This window comes from Ictalurus furcatus, chromosome 21 (assembly GCF_023375685.1).
Source record: "Ictalurus furcatus strain D&B chromosome 21, Billie_1.0, whole genome shotgun sequence".
NCBI classification, from domain to species: Eukaryota; Metazoa; Chordata; class Actinopteri; order Siluriformes; family Ictaluridae; genus Ictalurus; species Ictalurus furcatus.
The window spans coordinates 21,087,103-21,108,974 of NC_071275.1; the positions used below are offsets into that span (position 1 = coordinate 21,087,103).

Below are 21,872 nucleotides of genomic sequence, written 5' to 3' on the forward strand. Positions count from 1 at the left end.
AGTAATAATTAGCGACGGGCCGGTGAATTATCCTAACACCAACGCTACAAGTACTTTATGATTTGCAGAATCATATTGTAGATAAATAAGGAAATAAAATAAAACACAGGGAGCTGAACTCAATTTAAAAAAAAGTTTGATTGTTGACACTGAATTAGAAAAAAAAAAACAATCATAATACTAGACGGAATTATCAGCCCAGTAACATCATTAATATAAGATAAAACGTATAAAATGGATGTAAAATATTATTTATTTTACGATTTTGTCGTGCATGGAGACAAAAAAAGAAACCGTTAAACATTGAAATAAACATTTTTAAAACTATAATATATACTATAGTTTTTAACTATAATACGTTAGTTTGTTTATTTGTTTCTTCTATTAATCCAGGACAACTTTAAGTACACGCTAAACGAGTAACAGCGTCACAATAAATCACAGACAACACCGCGTCTTCAAATGAAGCGTTTTATATCAGATTAAAAAATACAAGGATTCGGGTCGACATGAACATGTTCACGCAGCGCTTAAAGAGATCTCGTCATGAATCTTACAGCATTCGACTTGGGGTCCAGCTGCATCAGTCTTCTGTTCATCAGCCTGCAACGTTCAGTTCATTCAAAAATAATAAATCAGCTCTTTAATGCATCAGGCACAGCGGCAGAGCTGAAGCAGCGTTACACAGAAAACCACAGTGTGTTCCGTCCTTCATGACTTTTATATCATTTCACACCAGTAAATATGTTCTCACACACTCTCTCTCTCTCTCTCACACACACACACACGCACACACACACACACACACGCACACCTGTAGTTTTTAAGACTAACCCGTGAACCCCAGCTGGAATTCCTGAACTCTCCCGACTTCACACAGCCGCGTGTCGTCAGGTCATTTCTGATCCTCATCACTGTTCTGATATCTTCATGTGCAGGAGTCGTGTGTAAATGTGTTTAAATGCTGTGTGTCGTTTTCATATTTCATCTAAAATTCCCCACCAGATTTCTCCTCCACATTTACACGTTTCTCTCTGATTTTCTTCAGGAACACAAATCAGCTGTAAATAAAAAAATAAAATAAAAAAAAGCATGTTCATGGTACTGCTCATTTGCATTTTAACCACGCCCACAAAACACTATAAACTCACAGAGAGAAAACGGTGGAAGAGCGCCCCCTAAATCTTCCAGAAATGCAGTTCAGCCACCGCAGCTCTCTCTCACACACACACACCAATTCCTCCTGCTTTTACAGGGTGCCATTACTTTTACCCTGATTATACTAGGGCTAGGGTTATTTGTCTTAATATTTTATGGATTTGTTTTAGAATCACTTTCTTTCTTTCATTAGTATGACGCGACAGAGTTTCGCAAAACGTTGAGTGAAATAAAAAGAATCTACTTGACAGGAAGTCAGGAGAGGAACGCAGGAAACGGTTCGATCCTCACATTTAACTGGATTTTCATCACCACACTTCTCGTGTAAAAACTCCTGAGAAAGATTTACTAATTAAAGTCTTTGGTATCCGGTGTGAGAAATGAGACCCGGCGTGAGCATCTCGCACCATTACGGTTGCTTTAGTAGTCGATGCTACGTGTCATTTCTCTCACACACTCTCACACACACTCACACACACACACACACACACACACTCACACACACACACACACTCACACACACACTCTCACACACCCTTACACACCCTCACACACACACTCACACACACTCACACACACACTCTCACACACACTCTCACACACACTCTCACACACACTCTCACACACACTCTCACACACACTCTCACACACCTCCATTAATGAATGCACCCACACATCTGAGGGAAATGTGTGTGTGATGATTCTCTTCTAGTTAAATTCTTAGTTTCGGTCGTGAGATAACGTGTGCGCTGTGTCTATCTTTTCCAGTTGCCTAGCAACAGTGTTCTCACAACTTTTCCAAGTTGAATAGCGAGAATATTTTCATGTTTGCGTTCACCTTAAACAGTTACGTCTTTGTACGCCCCCATGAATGTAGAACACAGTATGACATCATCGGCTAGTTTGCATACTCAACCCTAATCCAGTGGAAGTTCTACAGTTCTCTGGAGTCCTCTGGAGTCCTCTGGAGTCCTCTGGAGTTCTCTGGAGTTCTCCGGACGATGAGCAGAAGTTTGGAGAAGTCCAGAGCGCTTTGATTCCAGAGAGAGTTCCAGACCAGCGAGAGGCGACCCCAGAACTCTCCTCAGTCTGTACAGTGAAAGGAAGACCGTGATGCTTTTCCTCAGACATCCACACACGCTTCTGTCCCTGTGTGTGAGACTCCTGAATTCCCCGCGTCAGACCCGAGCGAAGGCGAGGCTGCAGGACCGAGCGGAACCCTGTGATGGAGCGGTGTGGTGAGGAGGATCTCCTCAGAGCGCGTAGTGCTGCAGAGCTTTTTGCCTCATGACGTCCCACAGCAGCATGCTGAGCACAGTGTGAGGCGCCAGGCGCATGAACACGGGACCCATGCCCTTATACAGACCCAGAACCCCCTCTGTGCGGCTCACTTTCACCAGGCAGTCCAGGAACCCGGTGTAGAAGCGACCCTGAGGAGGAGCCCAGAGCAGAACACACTCAGAGTCACACTCAGTAGACAAAAACCTAAGCACAGGACTGAAATCTCCTTTTATTCATCACACACCTTCTTCAACTCGTCCACGGGCTGGTTGTAAAGCCTCGTGCTGATGACGTCGAACGGCGTCATGGTGATTGCCACGGCGACGCCACTAACCATGGCCGCCATCAGAGCGACGAGCCAGCTGTCCGGACTGAACCACTGTGGGAGAGATTCGAAGCGGGGAAAGGTTAACGCAGACTCCTGCTGTGAAATGTTACCTGAACAGATGTGTGTGTGTGTGTGTGTGTGTGTGTGTGTGTGTGTGTGTGTTCTCACCTGTGTGTGTGTAAGCCACTGTTTGGCTGAGCTGAAGGTGGCGAGCTGGGCCGCTGAGCCCACCATGACCCTGGGCACGGCGCCGTTCACGCCCCGCCACAGACCCACCACGCCCTCACGCCTGTATATGGTAGCAAAGGCGCTGGAGATTCCCTGACAACGATCACACTCCGTCAACAACAAAACAAACAACCCTAGCTGTTCAGTAAGGCCAAAACTATCGCCATGCTACAAAAGGAGGAGTCAGTGTGTGTGTGTGTGTGTGTGTGTGTGTGTGTGTTAAACCGTACACATGCTAAAATGTGATGCTTTTGCTGTGGTGTGTTAGTGTAATCTGCAGCCTGGATGTTTTGTGTCTCCTCTCTCTTTACTGAAGAGGTAAACGTTCAGGTAATACGTGGTGCTCACTTCTCTCTCTGTGAGCAGTTTCACACCAACGCAGTTAATCAGCTGCACTTTTTATCCGTGACTCTGTGTGTGTGTGTGTGTGTGTGTGTGTAATTAACACACCAATCACTAATCACACTATAATGTGTTCAAAGGGTCTTCCTGTTCAATCTCTCTTGGTTTCTGAAGTGAAACAGTTCGACTGACCTTATAATACTGCGTGGAGAGAAAACACACTCAGCAGCAACACGTATCACATGTCTGATAACCATCTCTCTCTCTCTCTCTCTCACACACACTCGCACACACTCACACACACACACACACACACACACACACAGCCTATTCAGCGCTTTTTATCAGTCCTGCTCTATGGAAACTCTGAGATTAGACCTCACCTAAAAATATGTTTGATCAAAGACCAGCTGCAGATTTGGTGCTCACCGTATGTGTGTGTGTGTGTGTGTGTGTGTGTGTGTGTGTGTGTGTGTGTGCGTGTGTGTGCGTGCGTGAGCGTGTGTGTAAAGTTCTTCTGCTGTTGTTGCTTGGCAAATCTGCCACACCTCTGTTTGCTGATCTGTGATTGGCTGCAGCTGCTGATCAGCAGGAGATGTGTGAAGGTGCCCGGTTGTGGAATCGTGCACATACACACACACACACATTTACACACACACATGCACACACACACACTCGCACGTACACAATTTCCACAGTGCAGTTGAGGGTCACTGTGATGAAGCAATGTCACGATGACGCACACAGTGACACTGTTCAGACTTGTGTAAATTTAGAGCTGTGTGAGAGATCACACACGCACACCCACGCGCACACACGCGCACACTCACACACTCATCTGAAGTAAAGCAACACTGTGAAATCCCTGACCTGATCCACAGCACACTGGGAAAATGCCCTGTACTGTCCACACACTAGAGCACAACAGCGATGATGGACGATCTGCACCGATTCTTTTCTACACTTGTTGGTCTTCTGGCGCTCAGTAGATGGAAGAAGACTTAATGTGTGTGTTACATTGTGTCTCATCCCTGTGCACATTCTCTTCAGGTCTGTTAGTCCTGATGTTAATCAACAGTGTAACAAGCATATCTGTCTGGTGCATCGGGTGAATCGGGTGAATCGGGTGAATCGAATCTCAGAGTCGATTCACATAAGAAAGAAAAAAAAAAGAAAAAAAAGAGTTAAGTTAGGGCGCTGGAGGACGTGACTCACCTGGTGGTTGTGCTGGTGCCCCACAGCGATGGCCTCCACAGTCTGCGCCTGCAGGTGTGTCTTTATCTGCGCAGACACAAACACACACCTTCATACGACTAAAACACTTACGATAGTTGGTCTAGTTATTGCTCTACTTTCTGTACCAGCACCACCTACAGGTCATAGGTGAAAACACACTGTGTGAATGGTGTAAGGAAGCGAGAAACAAGGCTGGGGCTGAGTTTGTTCTCGCCCAGGCTGTAGATTCACGCAGCCAATCAAGTCAGGTGATCCCCACGCCCCCGCCCCCCGGGTTTCGCGCACATCTGTTGCACATGGGTAGCCGCACATGAGACACGACGGTGTGTAGACTGCGTTCTCGCTTGATTTTTCAGGGGAAACCGAAGCTAGAAAACTAGAATTGTGAATTTTTTTTAATATGTTTGCGTAACCGTTTTATATATATAATAAAACCTTGTGTGATAAAGCTCAATCATGGTTTCATAATCGTAACACAGCCTTACAGATAAGTGGTAGACCACTCCCGTTCAATAACCTGACCAGCAGTGTGTGTGTGTGTGTGTGTGTTGCAGTGTTTAACACTCTGCTTTGTCACCGCTCGTGGTGGTGGCAATTCATTCTTTCCCTCTCTGCCCTTTTCCACCCCCCCGTATTGTCTTTAAAGGTGTGACTGTGTGTGTTTTCCATGGCGTTGACCTCTCCTTCCCTCCTTCCCTCCTTCCACTCAGGTGTAAATAACACACAGCTTACTGCTAATAATCTGCACACCAACACATACGTCCTGTATTTCCTGTGTGCACAATAATCGAGGAAGAAGTGTATACAGTATATCTAGGGATGGTATATTTACTGGCCGAAAGGGGCGGAGCCACTGGAGTGCACTGCAGATTGACGTTAGTGTCGTTAGTGATTATACAGATTAAACATCTGTATAATCAACCACGGTGTGTACAGAAAAGATGCACAGGCCGCAGAAAACGTATGTACAGTTCACGATATGAGAGGATGGAGGTTTTTCAGATTTAGCGACAGGGCTAACCACATTAACCTCTGAGCCATCTGCAGAGTGTACAGTGTGACAGCGGGTCATGATGGGGGAGGACGGTTTTACACAACGAGAGATTTTTCTTCCCCCTCAGGCATCAGCAGTTTGTCCCAGTGTTGGGAAACTTCCCAGTACAGAACCTCTGTTACAAAGTGCACGTTAAATCAGCACAAAATGTCGCAAATGCAGCAAAAGAAAAGACTTTATCTTTGCACTGGAGCGTCAAGCCTAATGTCGCTAACAGGTAAAGTATTTCTTTGCTGCATTTGCGACATTTTGTGCTGATTTAACGTGCACTTTGTAACAGAGGTTCTGTACTGGGAACCTTATGTGGCGTCTCCTCTGTGGGATTTGTAGAAGAGCTCAGCGTCTCTAACAGACGATCTATAAACTCGGCCAAACGGACAAAGTCTCAATCGTTAGAGCTCATTAACAACCACATCAACAATCACTTGGTACCTCAGCACACTCCTGGCCTAAAGACCGGAGGCGGAGCTTGTAGTTTATAAGTGCTGTTAGCGCACATGTCTCGTTTGGGGCGAGTGTGTGATGATTCAGACATGCCGTTTGTGTGATGCTAAACTGGAGGCTATACACTTCCATTATATGTTAGTTACATTATATACAGTGCTGTGAAAAAGTATTTCATCCTTCATTTCTTTCAGCATTTTTTTTTGTGTACATCTTGTACTAAATAGTTTTAGATCTCGCAACGAAAAACATAAAACATGTTTTTTTTATCAAAGCAACAAAAAGTGATCCAACACCCATCACCCATGAGAAAAACTAAGTGCCCCCTTAAACTTAAAATCTGCTTGTGCCACCTTTAGCAGCAATAACTGCAAACAAACGCTTCCGATAACTGGAGATCAGACTTTCACTTACTTCTAGGACTAGGATTTACTCCTACGCTTTGGATCGTCGTCTTGCTGCAGAATCCAGTTGCGCTTGAGTTTTAACTTAAGGACTGAAGACCGGACATTCTCCTTTAGGATTTTCTGCTAGAGAGCAGAATTCATGTTTCCCTCAATTACTGCAAGTTGCCCAGACGCTGAAGCAGCAGAGCATCCCCACACCATCACACTTCCTCCACCATGCTTGACCGTAGGTATGATGATCTTTTTGTGGAATTCTGTGTTTGGTTTATGCCAGATGTAACGGGACCCCTGTCTTCTGAACAGTTCCACTTTCACCTCATCAGTTCACAGAACATTCTCCCAAACGGTTTGAGGATCATCAAGGTGTGTTTTGGTAAAATTCAGACGAGTCTTAATGATCTTCTGGGTTAGCAGTGGTTTTCACCTCGCCACTCTTCCATGGACGCCATTTTCCCCCAGTGTCTTTCTGATAGTGGAGTCATGAACAGTGACCTTTTTTGATGCAGGACAGGCCTGTAGGTCCTTTGATGTTGTCCTTGTGTCTTTTCTGACTTCCTGGATGAGTCGTCGCTGTGCTCTTGGAGGAATTTCGGAAGGTCGGACACTTCTGGGAAGGTTCACTGCTGTGCCGAGTTTTTCCATTTGGAGATAACGGATCTCACTGCAGTTCTTTGGAGTCCCAGAGCCTCTGAAATAGCTTTGTAACCCTTCCCAGACTGATGTACTTCAATCACCTTCTTCCTCATCATTTCTGGAGTTTCTTTCAGCTTTGCCGTAGTGTGTTACTGAGTAAGATCTTTGAACCAACTCCATGCTGCTGAAAAAGTTCTATGTAAGTGTAGATGTGATTGAACAGGGTTTGCAGTAATCGGGTCTGGTTGTGTCTCGTCCAGCTGAACCCCGTTATTAATGCAGTTTCCTAGACGTGGGGAAGTAGTAACTATGGGGGCAAATACATTTTCACACAGGCCCAGTAGGTATTGGTTAAGTTTTTTTGATTCAATAAATAATATTACCATTTAAAAACTATTGTGTGTTTACTCAGGTTTCCTTTGTTTTATCTTTTTTTGTTTGATTTTGTTTTAACTTCTGAAAAACAAAGTATGCGATATACACAAAAACCGAAGGAATCAGGCAGATACCTTTTTCACAGCACTGTACAAGTGACAAGGCTTTAAAATTGTCCAAACTAAGGACCTGATCTTTGCACAGATATGTTGACGTGCTGGAGATAACAATATCACGTGTTAAATATTGTGACATAATGCGTTATTGATTATTGAGACATACACAGCAGGACAGGACACTAAACTATCTGACCGGTCTCAATGCATTTCAATATCCTTAATCTGCACCGGTCTGATAAATGAAACCCTGTAAGCAGTTTTTAAAACCCCAGTGAACTCACCAGGTAAGCAGGAGAGGCAATGAAGGCCCCTAAAGCCCCAGCAGCCGCCCCCGATGCCACGTTTCCCCCCGGGACGTCGCTGATCCCTGAGACCTGTGTGTAGGAGTAGAAGCTGAGCCGGACTCCGTTCATGAGAGCCTGGTAGAGCAGTCCGGCGGCGAGGCCCTTCTGCAGGCCGCGCAGGCCGTCGGTGCGTCCCACCAGCCAGAGAGCCTGCAGCACCCCTCGGTAGTGCTGATGGTACGAGCCACGCGCCTGTAGCTCCCCCTGCAGCTGCAGACGAGTCTTCACCACCTCCAGCGGGTTGGTAAACAGACAGGCGCCGCAGCAGGCCAGAGAACCCAGAGTGAAGTCCAGCGGCGGCCAAAGCGCCCGGGGACGGTTACCTGGCCTCGAAGGAGTACGAGGTAGAGGAGGAATGGAGCTCTGGGTGATGAACGCTGTGACTGGGGGGCGGTTGATGAGTTGTGGATCTGCCATCGCGCCCATGATGATGATGGCGGTGATGGATCGTCCAGCTTAAACAGTTAGACGGTTCCTGAGGAGTTTGTGTACAACATGTACCAGCACAGTGTTACGCCACCAGTCCTGCAGTGTTTGCTCACCTGTAAACTTAAACACCTGAAATTACAAACCGGTCACATGCCAGCTTCGCTTTTCATCACTGAGGAGCAGGAATGACGTCATGCCTCAGATACACAGAAACTTCTCCAGTGAAGAAACACCAGGGAGCCGAAACTCCATCCTCTGGGACTCTGAGAAACTTGTTTTGATCTCAGGAACAATTCTGTAACAAAGATCAAAGCGTGAAAATGAACTCAAGATGCAAAGAAGGGGACTGAAAGTGTGTGTGCATTAAAGTGTGTAATTAAACTGTTACAGAGTAATGAAAGAAAGCAATATCTTTGTAAATATTATTCATTACATCGCTAAGAAATTATCACTGCTTTCTCTTTCATGCCTTTAAAAAAAAAAATCTGTATGAACTTGTTTTAACTTTAATAATAATTCATTCTGAATGTGTCCTAAACTGCAAGCCTGTCCTGCATGGCAATACTTTCCTAACTGGCCCAGAAAACACCACTTTAAATAAATAAATAAATCAATCAATCAATCAAAAGCTCGAACTTCTTCTTTAGAAGTTAAACCTATTTATCATTTTAATGATCCTCTAATAATTCGTGTATGCTGCTCACATAATCATTTAGACCAACTTACCCTCTGGGTCTCTCCCTCTCCGCCTGATTCTTTCTCTCTCTCCGCCTGATTCTTTCTCTCTCTCCGCCTGATTCTTTCTCTCTCTCTCTCTCTCGCTCTCTCTCTCTCCGCCTGATTCTCTCTCTCTCCCTCTCTGCCTGGGTCTCTCCCTCGTTCTGACAGCAGCGCTGTAAACATGCCTCATGAAAAGCTACAGCACTAGCCCCGCCCCGCTCTCCCTCTCAGCGAATCACATACCGTGAATCTGTCCATACCCGAGCTTCCAGCCAATCAGATTCCGCATTCCACCTTTTCAAGGATTCAATGCCAAGTACATGAATGTTTCCGGCCCGAACCTGCATACTACACAAACCGCATAATACATATCTTGTTTAGTTTTGTTTTGTTTTGTTCGCTTCTCACACTTTATCTCGTTATTATGGGGAACTGATTAATACGCTATATTCAGTCCATGGTGTCATGTTTTAATTCAACAGCTCATAAACACTCTGTAGAGTTAAATCTGTTGTAAATGAGTCCACTTGACGTCATCGTTGTTTTTCATTCACATAGCTACAGGGAAAGGACGCGGCTAGCAAGTTGGCTAGTCTGTTAGCCGTTAGCTAGCTAATGTAAATAAACATAAATACGAGCATAAACTTTACACAGGTTATGTAGGTTAATGAAATTGTTTTTAATCAATTTTAAAAACAAAAACGTAAACATCAAAATTCATGAACTTCGTTGTAACTCATCCTGCTAGTTTGCGGACTTTGACAAAATGGCGGCCTGTTTTAGTGAATTCATAATAATATTTATTTTTATTTATTTATTTATTTTAAATGTATAATCTATACATACAGGTGTACTGCTTCATATATTAAGCTTTTTTATGATCAGACTATATTAAATGAATTGTCTGAATTGGACATAATAGACGCTTAAGCCTGAAGCTCATTCTATATAGCTTAAGTAGTGTCCTGTGTATAAAACAGAATAAAATAATAAAACCTTTCTACAGTTCATATTATTATTATTATTATTATTATTATTATTATTATTATTATTATATAATTTTATTTGACAGGACTAGCTGCATCTGAATATGTCATACAAAATGGGTCACTTATTACACTTAAAGCTGCTAGTTGAAAAAATAACCTATTTAAAATATTTTACTACATTACTGTTGAGAAATTCTTAACATGAAGCAATCAAATATAGATTTTGCATGGTTTACAGAGAACATACTGCAGCTCCAGGTTCAGGGCCAAAAGCTAAAAGAAGGTTTAACATGGACCTTTAAAATGGACCCCGGTCTGTGGAGTGAGTGCTGCATGAACTCAGCCTGGACGTTTCGGCTAGAAAGAACACCAAATATCTAATTACCTCTTCTTTTATTCACCTGTTGTTACAGTGCAAGTCTGCATTTATTTACAGGGCTTGAATACAAAGAAACTGACAATTAAATTGTTCTACCTTCAAAAAAAAATGTAGTAGCTGTATTATCATCATCAACTACAAGTCGGATTAGGATCAGCTCATTTTACCTGAAAACACCTTTTCTTTATAAAGTGTCTTCAGTAATGTGGTTCATGTTAACTAAAGTAGTGCGGTGAAGAAGATCAAAATTAAGGAATAACTTTTAACGCAAGAGTTAAATCTAATCACGAATTTTAAAAACGAAGTGTTAATCTGGATAAAGGGCAGCGGGAGCTCAGTAGTTAAAATGTTGGACGACTGATCAGAATTGTGAGTTCACATCCCCGCAATGCCAAGCTGCCACTGTGGGGCCCTTAAGCAAGGCCCTTCACCCTCAACTGCTCAAATCTATATACGAGATAAATGGCGTCTGACAAATGCCATAAATGTAAATGTCGAAACACAATATTTTATGCACTTAAATAAAATAAGCATATTTAAATAATAATTAATTATTATTAATAAATAATTATTTAATAGGCATAAATAAATATTGGGCATATCCATGCAAACATGTTCCAGAAAGCACACGTCACATCCACAAGGCTGAGTGTTTTCCTGGAGAGCTTTATTTCTCCTGCATAAACAAAACAATATATAAACCTTCCAGCAGTCCTACCTCTTTTCCCAGCAGTGCATGCAGATCTCCTTACGTGTGTGTGTGTGTGTGTGTGCGGTTCCAGTCATACACTGTGTCAGAGTGCATGCTGTGTGTAAGTATAGCCTGAAAGTCACTCGGCACATTAACAGAAAGTATTTACCCTTCTTTTCCCAGTGGCTCATAAACACATCCGTCACTTCGCAAACATCTGAACGTTACTAAACGACACACGAACATGCTTATGATAACCTACTGCACTCGGTAATTAGACCTCCTGTATGTAACACAACGCCACCGTGTCACTGGGTTAACGAGCACTAATGTAGCTGGTCTTGTATTCAGCTCCAGGTCTGGATGAACTTCCAGCTTTGTTTTTCTCTCTAGATTCCCTCACAACCAAGAATAGTAGAACATTAATGCAGAAACATCTCATGTCTCTTTTGGTTTGAGTGTGTGTGTGTGTGTACACGTTTTGGCCGTCCCCTTCACGATTACACACACCGTCCTTTTATTATTAGCATGCAGGGGTACTGTAAAGGGAGAAGGCCTTAAATGATTCAAAGAGGCGCCTGGAACCCACCAGATCATACTGCAGGAACACATTTCTCCTCCTCAGTGTGATGACCATGTAAGAGAAACAGCACAGGTGGACAGTGTGAGGATGAGGAGGAGGTGAAACATGACATGAAATTAATCGGTTAATGTCCTGGGACACAACATAAAAAAAAAAAGATTCAGAAAGGTTCATTGATGTGTCGATTCATTAAAAAATAAGCCCACCCAGAGTGTATTCCCACCTCACATCTAGCATTCCCAGGATAGACCCCGGATCCACCGGCACACTGACCTGGATGCAGTGACTACTGAAGATAAGACATTATAAAGACTTTATTGTTTGATTTTGTATCGGGTTACACTGCAACAGGACCCTCCCTTTCCCACCCCGTCCCGTCCCAAACATCAATCACCACACACACGCATTCATTCACAGACACATGCAGTGACACACATCGTCTCCATCTTGCTCATATTTTAAATGTAAACAATGCAGGCAGGAAGTGAGATATAAAAGCAAGGTAGTCAGCAGCGTTCCTCCGTTTCCCGGGCTCCTTCATTTGCAACGAGACGCTATCGCAGGAAAGGGAGGAACAGTCCCTTCAGTTTATAATCTCCCACACACACACACACACACACACACACACACACACACACACACACAGTGGGAGAGAAGGTCAGGAAAAGCAATCACACAACAACAGTTCTTCATTAAGTCTCCTTTATATGTGTCAAAATTGATTTCTCAGGAGAGACGAGGAATTAGTGTTGGGAATGTGACACACGAGTGGTTCCAGTCTCTTCCTAAAAGGCAGGTCTGATGATGTCAGTGTCCAGGTCAGAATGTGGGTAAATTTCCAACCTGACCATCCCAAATTGCACGCACGGTCCTCCCGGCGCTCTCTCATTACCTTTTAGCACGTACGAAATACAAGGCATTGGTTTTGGGGTAGTACTTGACGTTCTGTTTTTTGTCCATGAGCCCGCCGAAGATGATGAGCTCTCCTCTGCCCTGCACCACCGTGTGCAGGCTCGTCTCCGGCGGTCCAGTGACGGCACTGCTGCCAAAGACGCGCCACGCCACGACACCGGAGGTTTTGGCCCGTGAAACGTCCAGCACGTACATCTGCATGGGCTTGCAGCTGAGCGCCTGGTACAGCGGCTTCCCCACGTTCAGGCTCTGCGGGGGCACCGAGTGGCCCAGGCGACGCGCAATCGGAGGGATCGAGTGTCCATCAACCTGCGGCGGGCTTGATGAGGCGGGGCTGGAGCTAGGGGCGGGGTTAGAGGAAGACGAGGACGAGGAAGGAGACGATGATGCGAGGGATTTAACGGCTTCCAGGCCTCTGCGGAGCGCGGCAGGAGAAACAGCACCTGGCGGAGTGTGAATGCCATTTGTGCTTGGCTGATCCAGAGAGGGTGGGGCCACTGATGATGCCGAAGAGGGTGGAGACTCCCATCCATAATCTGTTGGTAAATGGGCGTGGCCATGTGGGTGGGAGGGACTAGTATGAGGGGAAGGGGAAGAGCCGTTAAGCAAAGGCGGGCTGTCTGGAGCCTGCGATGGAGACGGCTGCTGTGAAGAGGAGGGACTTCCTTCTCTGGCTCCGCCCCTAACCGTCGCCGGGCGTGGCCGGAGAGTTCCCCAGCGTCCGTTGACGCATGGAGCCTCCTCCACGTTGCCAAGGACGACGCCGGAGCGCACAGGAGACTGTGATCGCAGAGGGGGGGTGTCCGGGCCGAGCGGAGGGGGTGTGGCGCTGATGGGGGAAGGGCGGGAGTTCAGACTCGGGCTCAAAGGAGCCCGGCCAGACGGAGCCTGCGAGAAAACGACCACACACTCACCCACCTGCAGAGAGAGAGAGAGAGAGAGAGAGAGAGAGAGAGAGAGAGAGAGAGGTCAGATCAGTTTTTAAATTATTTAGACTGAATAGATTCATACACTATCTCTCACACACACACACACACACACCTTGCAGGCCGGGTGGCACCAGAGTTCAGGAGCGCAGTGTTCCTCGTTCTCTACTCGCAATTGCTGCCATGACCAGGTGGGGGCACCCATGTGCAACAACCAGGCGTCTTTCAGCAGCTGCAACACACACAAGTTTATTAGAGAGGAAAATCAAACAACTGAGGGGTTTAACACAGACAGTTATCAGACCTAGGTAAAATCAGACCCGGGTAAAATTGTTATGGTTGATTATGAAGACGTCAGAACTGAACTCACAGCGTTCGGGCCGCCGCAGCCCCCCAGGATGAGCAGCGTCTCGCCGTCTATCACAATCTGAGAGAGAGAAAACAAGACGTCACTGGCATCGTTATTCCCTCTAGCTCGGTTTCTTATTCCCATCAGAACCCTGAACATAAACAGGAGGAACAGGTACAGTGTCCCCGCACACGTGACCTGCACGCGTGAGTGTGAGAGGAGGAGAGACTCACCTGACTCTGGCCTCCGCGGGGGTGAGGAGCAGAGCCAGTGATGGTGGGTTTGGACCAGGACCACTGCTCAAGATCCAGAACCCACACCTCATTACTCCTGAAATAAACACACACACAACAAATCAACAATCCAGACCGAGGCGCTAATCCTCTTGTACTAACATCCAAAACACACACACACACACACACACACACACACACACACACACACACACACAGGTACGTACATCTGTCGAGCTCCGAGAGAGCCACCGAACACCACCATTGTGTTATTAATGACAGAGGAGGAGTGACCAGCCATGGGTGGAGGACCGTGAGTCGTCACGATACAGTTCCACCTGAGAGACAGACAGAGAGACAGACAGACAGAGATACACATCAACAGTTGGTTATTTTTTCTATAACAGCCAAGAGTTTTATTGCTCTTACACCACAGCAATTTGCAGCTTGTCATGTTAGCGAGAAACCACAAAGAACCGTAAACTCCTCTGTCCTGAAGATGTCAGAAAACTTCAAGTTTCAGCTTTCCCTCTGACTGTTACAAAGCGCTGACACTGGAGACTCCTTCCTTACTTGCTACATAAACGTCTCCTTACTTCACCAGATCAACGACGTTTATGTGGGACGTCACCTAAAGTAGACGTTCCTGTGAATGAGCTGTTGCTATAGTTAATTTTATATAAACCTGCGCTACCGTCAGAGCTGCTGTCATAGAAAACTAAATCAACACGTTTATCAATCACCGACCAATCACTATGCGGAACTCAACGGCGCTGTGGTGTGACTTGTGACAAGCGACACGGAACGTTAGATGTGACGACGGATCTTCTCTGCTCACCAGTTTTTGGAAGGAGAGTAGGTGTGTATCTCGTCGAAGAAGCGCTCGGGTTGGTGCAGAGGGTACGGGCTGGGGCGGGTCCAGCCTCCGAACAGCACCAGCAGATCCTTAAACATCACCAGCGTGGCGCCGGCTTTGGGAGATGGGTACGAGCCTGGACACAGAACAGCCAAAAACAGCTCTCATACACGCGAGTGTGTGTGTGTCACTCTAGTAGTCAGGGTTAACAGTAGGGAAAGTGTGTGTATGTGTGTGAGACATTTTGAAGAGCAGTGTAGCAGTCTGTGTGTGTGTGTACCTGAAGCGAGCGGCCGTATCCACTCCTTGCTGTTCAGGTCGAGTCTCCACAAGTCGTTAAATGCTGCGTTACAGCTGCTCTGTGTGCAGCCGCCAAACACGTACATCGACTGGTTTGAGTCATAGTAACACGCACCTTTAAAAAACACACACACACACACATTAACACCTAGCAGTGTTGCACAAAACTAGTGGTTTTCAGCCTGTGGGTCGCCCCCTGTGGTTGATGCTGGTACTGCTGGCGGAGTCAATTTATCTGACCTGTAAAATAATCTCTAAATATTATCTAATGAGCCAAATTTAAATATCAGAACTTAAATATCGTTACTGTATTTAACTGAAGAGAGATTTAGGACAGTGTGAGGAGTCAGTCCTGTTGTGGGAACTTTTGTTGTAAAATGTCAGGAAGATACCGTAAAACCTCCAAATGTTTATTAGCATGTTTCTGTTAATATTTATATAATTACACCTACAGTCCGAGGTGTTAAGTGTCCTTCACTGACACACTCACTCACACACACACGCGAATTCAATAATAATTAATGAGGAAGGGCTGACGTTTGACCCGAAGTCACTGTAAGACCAGGACGAGATGATTACCACCAGATCATCCAGAGGTTCATGTGTGAACAGAATCTTACACGCTCCTGAGAGAGAGGACGTTGTGATGGTGAGTATTTATCCTACGCAGTGACGGCACTTTTTAGGCAGACAATTTAAAAGGAGTACCACAAAGTGTTCTAAGCAGAACGCTTGTTTTCTTCTTCATCTCGGGAACCTGTCACGAGTTTAACGTTTGGCCTCTTGATACTCGGTACACTCGGTTCCTTAAGGGTTCGCTGCATAAGTGAGGGTTCTTAGCTTCAAGAGGTTCTACCCTGAGTTCTGATCGTGAAACACTTCGGTATAAGGTTCTATACAGAACCGTTAAGAACCAGAGATGAGCGTATGAATACAACGCCCCAGGTTTAGAGCACGGAAACATTATTAAAAAATGAAACACTTCTTGAGCCGACATCAATCTGTGAACTGATTTAAAAACGTAATCGGACACTGCTGAGACTCAAACGCCGGTCATTTATTTGATGAAATTAGTTTCTTCTCATTTAACAGATTTATGGGTTCTCGTTAATTCAAGGATTAAATCTATGACACTGAGAGAAGGATAAAGACTGAAACTCTGAAACACTCAGCATCCTGTTACAGCACACGTATGAAGTGTAAAGTGTGTGTGTGTGTGTGTGTGTGTGTGTGTGTGTGTACTGACTGTGGGAAAAGCGTTGTGTGATGGGGGTTCCGGGATACGGGTAGGTGCGACTCTCCCACTGGATGTTCCCTTCCTGAACGGCCCTCAGGAAACCATGGTAACACTGATACGCTACACCTGGACACATCAAAGCACACGCCGACACTTTCAGGACTTCTAAAGAGATCATTAACACCTTTAATTAACACGTCTGAGACTTCACACACACACAGCATGACACTTATAACCTCTAACACACTGTCTCTCTCTCTACCTGTCTGTCTGTCTCTCTTTGCTCCTACCTCTGTCTCTCTCTTGATCTGTTTGTCTTTTTTTCCCTTTAACTCTCTCTCTTTCTGTTTCTCCCATGTTCTCCTTATCTGTGTCCCACTCTCTGCGTGCATCTCTCTCTTTCCCTCTCCCTGCTTGTCTCTCTCTCTCGCTCTATCTCTCACCTTTAATGAGGCGGTACCACTGTTTGCACACCAGGGCGGCGGTCTTGTGCTCCTGATATGGCGAGAGGAAGGACAGTATGTACTCCAGCACCTCCTCCGGCAGCTCGCCCATGGCTCTCTGGCAGCTTTTCCCAGGATGCTTCACGCATCCTGTCGTCTCCGTCTTGGTCGCAGCGGTCTGGTTGTTGACGTGACCCCCCGGCGAAGCGGTGCCGGCGTCCTCTGTGTCCATGGCAACGAAGCCGGCGTCCTCGCCGTCAGAGGAGCGAGACATGCTGCCTGCAGGGGCAGAGAGGAAATGGAGTGACGCCTCGGTTATAAAACTGCCACGGAATCGTCTAATTTTTAAGAACGATTTATTTCACACGACTTGCGAGCAGCAGACATCAGAATCTATTTCATCTAGTTTTACATCAAGTTCAACAAAACAAAACTGATCTCTGTTCCCGAGTAAAGTTTTTTCAGATCATGTCTGAACAAAACCACTTCAGACTTTCCATGTCATGCCAAAGTGCTTTAAAAACAGCCACAGAACATGATCAGTAGGCATGCACACGTCAGTATCTACACCCATTTCCCTTTTTCTGTACCGGGATGATGTGGCAGCTGTTCTCTCACCTCACACAGCTGCAGGAATTTCAGTCCATCATCTTCCAGAACAATCCCCCGTCACTTCTGCCATTTCCGCTATGTTAAACTCTGTTCAGCTTTCTTACTGCTCTGCTGCTCCTGAAACTCCCTCACTGATCAAAATCCTGTTCTTTCTACCACAGGAACCTGCTGCAGAACAAAAACTACACGGTTCCTCAATCTTCTGCACGTCTCACTGCCAGAGCTCAGCTCGCTTGTTTCTATTGTAGGCTAACTGAATAAGCTAGCTAGCTAACGGTGATGTCCTGGAAGAACAGGACAACAGAACGCGAGTCTTGAACCCGTGTTCATAAAAATGTCTGATTCTAGTCATCTTCGTTTAATCCGATGTCTTGTGAGACGCTGTATCAGATAAAGTGCGGTGTAGAATAGTATAAACGCGTTTAACTCGCTAATCTGCCGGTGCTAGCCTGGCGCTAATGGAGCGGCTAACTCAGACAGCGAGCTAGCTAACTTCACACATTTTCACCCCATAAGTTGTGCTTGGACTCTTGTCTAATCTAAGTCATGTTTTGTTTTGCTTTGTTTTGCTTTGTTTTGTTTTTTTGTTACCGGCGTGTGTGTCCTCCCTTTTCCGTCCTGTTGTGTCCTCTGATCGCTGCCGTGTGATGACTCCCTTTTATCAGCTCCTGCTGCTGTTCTCCAGACTCCAAACATCCGCCATCTTCCTCCCTACAGCAGCATCTTACGCACGGACGCGGGAGCGCGCACGTAACGCCGTCCTCCCTGACGCACGGCGCTGGGCGCGTTCTGGATGATGCGCGTGCTCGTGCTCTGCACACTGGGGCAGTTTTGTTGTTGTTGTAGAGTTTCCATTTTGTCTCAGCTTTCTTGACATGAAGAACTCTCCAGCACATCATACATTTCTGGAATCCGCAAGGTGTTGACCATCTGCATGCGAAGGAAAAGAAACGTCTCTATCATACTCCAAAGAAGCAAAATGGTCAAAACTGCCCTAAAACCATTTTAATTATATGCCAACTTCCTGTTTGATGCTGACCACACCCTTATATGACCACATCTTATATGATGTCAGATGAGTTAAGTCGTGTTACTTCTATCAGTTAGTTCCACTGCAAGGGTTTAGTGACATAAGTTTAGACTTTTACTTACTGTTCTTGTTGTTGTTTTTCACTGTTATTAATTCGTATCAGTTCACATTTAATAAACCTTAAACCTTCTTAGTTAAAACTGTTTAAAGACAGAGCTGTCTGTTCATGTGATCTCTCTGTGGGTTTGCTCTGGGTTCTTCAGTTTTCCCCCACGTCCCAATAACATGCCAGTAGATGAATAGGCTGAGATAAATTGCCGTAAGTGTGATAAAGTGTGTGAATGTGTGTGCATGGTGTCCTGTGATGGGAGGGTTTTACTATTCAGGGTTTTTTCCCCCTGTCTTACGCCCAGTGATTCGGGAAGGGCTCCGAATCCACCAAGGCCCTGACCAGGATAAAGCGCTTACTCTGAGTGAGTGTGAGCATGACTAAATCTGTGACATACACATTAGTGTAAATATTTCATAGAACTGTAAAGTAAGTGTAAATAATATCACATATGTTTGTAATCTGTACGTATGCATGAATTTGCATGAATCTGTTTGGGGATTTATTTTTGTTTTTGTCTTTGCTTATAGAGTATGTTTTGTTTTATCTACCTATTTATTTATTTATTTTAAATTACATCATTACCATTGTTATTTTTTGTTTTCTTGCACCATTTTAATGCTTTGGCTACAATTCAAGTAAAAAAAAAAAGCAGCTTTGAGTATTTATTGCTGAAGTAACCTTATTAAGACACTCATTCTGTTTATTTCCCTAAACTACGTTAGAATTTTTTGCTCTTGTAACATGCATAATAACACTGTAATGAAATATCATAATAAATAATTACACTGTAATTAAACATTACAAGAGATTACTGTATATTTGTATGCAAATAAAAGAAAATGTGATTTTTAAATAATAACAAAAGTACCAAATTTTAGCTTGGTGAAGAATTTATAATAGTAATTTACTGGAAATCTTAGTATTTATGAATAGAGAAAGTACAAGAGCTGACAACTGGAAGCAAAATTATTTCTCAAATTATATGAAGTAGATTTAAGTAAATCCCGTTAGTCATTCACTCATTTTACACTGATAATAAAATATATTTTTAGATAATTAATTACTTTTATATCATGAGCTCTTTTTTTAAAAGTTGCACTGCCACTCTGAGCCGCCAGATGGCACACGTGGTGCTGCTGCCCCTAGCGGCTCCCTCTGTCATTACAATTCACCAAAAATAAAAGTATGCGAAAGAGTCGTGCAGGATTCTTCTTGACTTGTTAGCCTGTGTGGCTAGATAGCTAGTAGCTAACTAATCATGGAGGATGAAGACGTGTCCGATAACTGGGAAGAAGCTGCGGACAGCGGAGTAAGACACTTAATTTAGAAGAATATATTTCGCTTACAGCGATATTATCTCCATTAGCTTGTTGTGTAGAGGCTCACAGGCCTTAATGCTTGCTAACTGTCATAACAACTAACTGTTGTTAGCATCTGTTGCTTAGCCGACTAGCTTGGGTTTAGTACTCTTCAGAGCCTATATAGATCTGCTATAAAATGCGACCGTAAACCAACGCGTTAGTTGTGGTTAGTTGTGGATATTTTCTTGTCTTTAATACATATTTATGCCTTTTGTGTTCATTGTGTCATACGCTAGCTGGCGGTTTGAGCTAACTGGCTAATGAAAGTGTAACTGGGAGTACCCGGGTCCTAAAGGGAGTCGAATGACTTGTGTTCTGTCTGCAGGAAATCGAGAGGCGACTCGAAGCGAAGCTGAAAATCAGTCAGAAATCTGAGTAAGGAGCTCTCTTTCACATGTTCACCACTTTAAAAACAAGAGGCTTATTGTACTGTAATAAAGAACAGAGGTTTGTGACTGTCGTCGAGCCATTCGCTCTTTTTGAACGACTCTTTGAAACGAACGAAAGGAATCGATTCGCAGGCATGAACGAATCAAAACAAAAATTCGGCACATATATATATATATTTACACACAGACACACACGTTAAAATAAATACAACTTTAAAAAATAATGCTTTGAGTCACATTTCGGTCTGTGGGTTTAAAGCAAATCATATCTACGATTTAAGACAGAACTTTTTTTTTTTAACGAAACACACCGTAAATATCCAAACTGTTCACTTCTGTACTTCACTTTCAGCTGTGCACATGACCTTATTCTGCTGTCTGGATAAAGCTTCAGCTCTGTTCTGTATTTTATCAGAAGCATACCTGTGAAGACGGGCGTGGTGATTCAGGACGAGTCCCTGCCCGCGGCTCCGCCTCCTCAGATCCGTATCCTGAAGCGCCCGCCCAGTAACGGCGTCCTAACCGCACAGGGCGCGAGCGCTCGACCCGCTCAGCAACCCAAATCTCTGAAACAGAGAGAGGCCGAGTACGCCGAGGCCAGGAGGAGGATTCTGGGTAGCGCCAGTGCTGAGGAACCGGCGCGGGAAAGAGAAGACTCGGACAGGTGAGGCATGAAGACGTGCCACACTTTCAGTTGTTTGTCCTTCGATCGACGTTGAGTTACTGGATGTTACCCTGTAGATAGTTTAGTTAAACTTTTGTCTTTAATTATGTTACAGTATTATCATAGTAGTGGATTTCCGTGTAGTCGTATCTGGTTTAATTGTGCATCGCTGCAGCTTTACAGGCTCTTGGTGTGAGACTGTCTTACTTTAATATTACAGTTTATCATCTCTAGAATTTTTTTATTTCGCCTCGACAGGCCGTTCTCGTAGCGTATAATGAACGCGGACCTTTCTCAGCCGCTCCGGCAACGGACGCACCTGGGAAAACCTATCAGTGTGGCTTATTGCTGATAACCGATAGTCCCTGCAATCGGTTATCGGTGCTGATTAATTAGCAAAACCCATCACTCGGTCGACCTCTAAACACAACTCTGGCTTTTTTACTAATGCTTTGGTCCTGTTTTTAAGATGATGATGATGATATCTATTTCTTTTCTCTTTTCAGATCGGCGTCAGAATCTCTTCAGTTGAACAGTAACATTATTCGGCAACCCCGGGGGCCGGACGGCACGGCAGGGTTCCGCCTCAGCAGAGAGAGAGAGACACTGAGCACTGAGGACTAAATGAGTCACTTCGGTCAGGATCTCTTGTCCGCCTCCTCCTTTCTGTCTGGGAGGGAGGACGTAACGACCGTGTGATCGCTGTCT

At 44.8% G+C, this 21,872-nt stretch overlaps 3 protein-coding genes across 5 annotated transcripts in view; 1 reads left to right on the plus strand and 2 right to left on the minus strand.

Moving 5' to 3' along the window:
* Positions 1 to 235: 235 nt before the first annotated feature.
* slc25a34 (solute carrier family 25 member 34) lies at positions 236 to 9,425 on the minus strand. Its single transcript, XM_053653121.1, has 8 exons — positions 9,105 to 9,425; positions 8,522 to 8,673; positions 7,887 to 8,424; positions 4,553 to 4,618; positions 2,936 to 3,088; positions 2,684 to 2,818; positions 2,075 to 2,588; positions 236 to 1,061 (listed from the first exon to the last, which is right to left on the minus strand). The coding sequence occupies exons 3-7, from the start codon at positions 8,373 to 8,375 to the stop codon at positions 2,412 to 2,414; spliced, it is 1,020 nt and encodes a 339-aa protein (XP_053509096.1). The 5' UTR covers positions 8,376 to 8,424; positions 8,522 to 8,673; positions 9,105 to 9,425; the 3' UTR covers positions 236 to 1,061; positions 2,075 to 2,411.
* A 2,645-nt stretch (positions 9,426 to 12,070) lies between these two features.
* Positions 12,071 to 18,329, minus strand: fbxo42 (F-box protein 42). 2 transcript variants are annotated; one of them, XM_053653098.1, is made up of 11 exons: positions 18,200 to 18,307; positions 17,615 to 17,776; positions 16,997 to 17,275; positions 16,563 to 16,679; positions 15,297 to 15,431; positions 14,999 to 15,152; positions 14,388 to 14,498; positions 14,161 to 14,257; positions 13,949 to 14,005; positions 13,694 to 13,810; positions 12,071 to 13,570 (listed from the first exon to the last, which is right to left on the minus strand). In XM_053653098.1, exons 3-11 carry the CDS (start codon positions 17,268 to 17,270, stop codon positions 12,629 to 12,631), a joined length of 2,004 nt encoding a protein of 667 aa, XP_053509073.1. In that variant the 5' UTR covers positions 17,271 to 17,275; positions 17,615 to 17,776; positions 18,200 to 18,307; the 3' UTR covers positions 12,071 to 12,628. The 2 variants fall into 2 exon arrangements, with proteins under 2 accessions (XP_053509073.1, XP_053509074.1); XM_053653099.1 differs by lacking the exon at positions 17,615 to 17,776 and having other exon boundaries at positions 18,200 to 18,329.
* Positions 18,330 to 19,656: 1,327 nt separating this feature from the next.
* Positions 19,657 to 21,872, plus strand: part of LOC128625059 (SUZ domain-containing protein 1-like) — a 7,293-nt gene continuing 5,077 nt past the window's right edge. Inside the window, exons 1-4 of one of the 2 annotated variants that reach the window (XM_053653101.1) lie at positions 19,657 to 20,059; positions 20,437 to 20,486; positions 20,919 to 21,164; positions 21,671 to 21,872. The exon at positions 21,671 to 21,872 is cut by the window's right edge and continues 5,077 nt beyond it. In XM_053653101.1, the coding sequence (XP_053509076.1) occupies positions 20,009 to 20,059; positions 20,437 to 20,486; positions 20,919 to 21,164; positions 21,671 to 21,788 (465 nt within the window). In that variant the 5' untranslated portion in view covers positions 19,657 to 20,008 and the 3' untranslated portion in view covers positions 21,789 to 21,872. Of the gene's footprint in view, positions 20,060 to 20,436; positions 20,487 to 20,915; positions 21,165 to 21,670 lie in introns of both variants that reach the window. The other variant, XM_053653100.1, reaches the window with a different exon arrangement.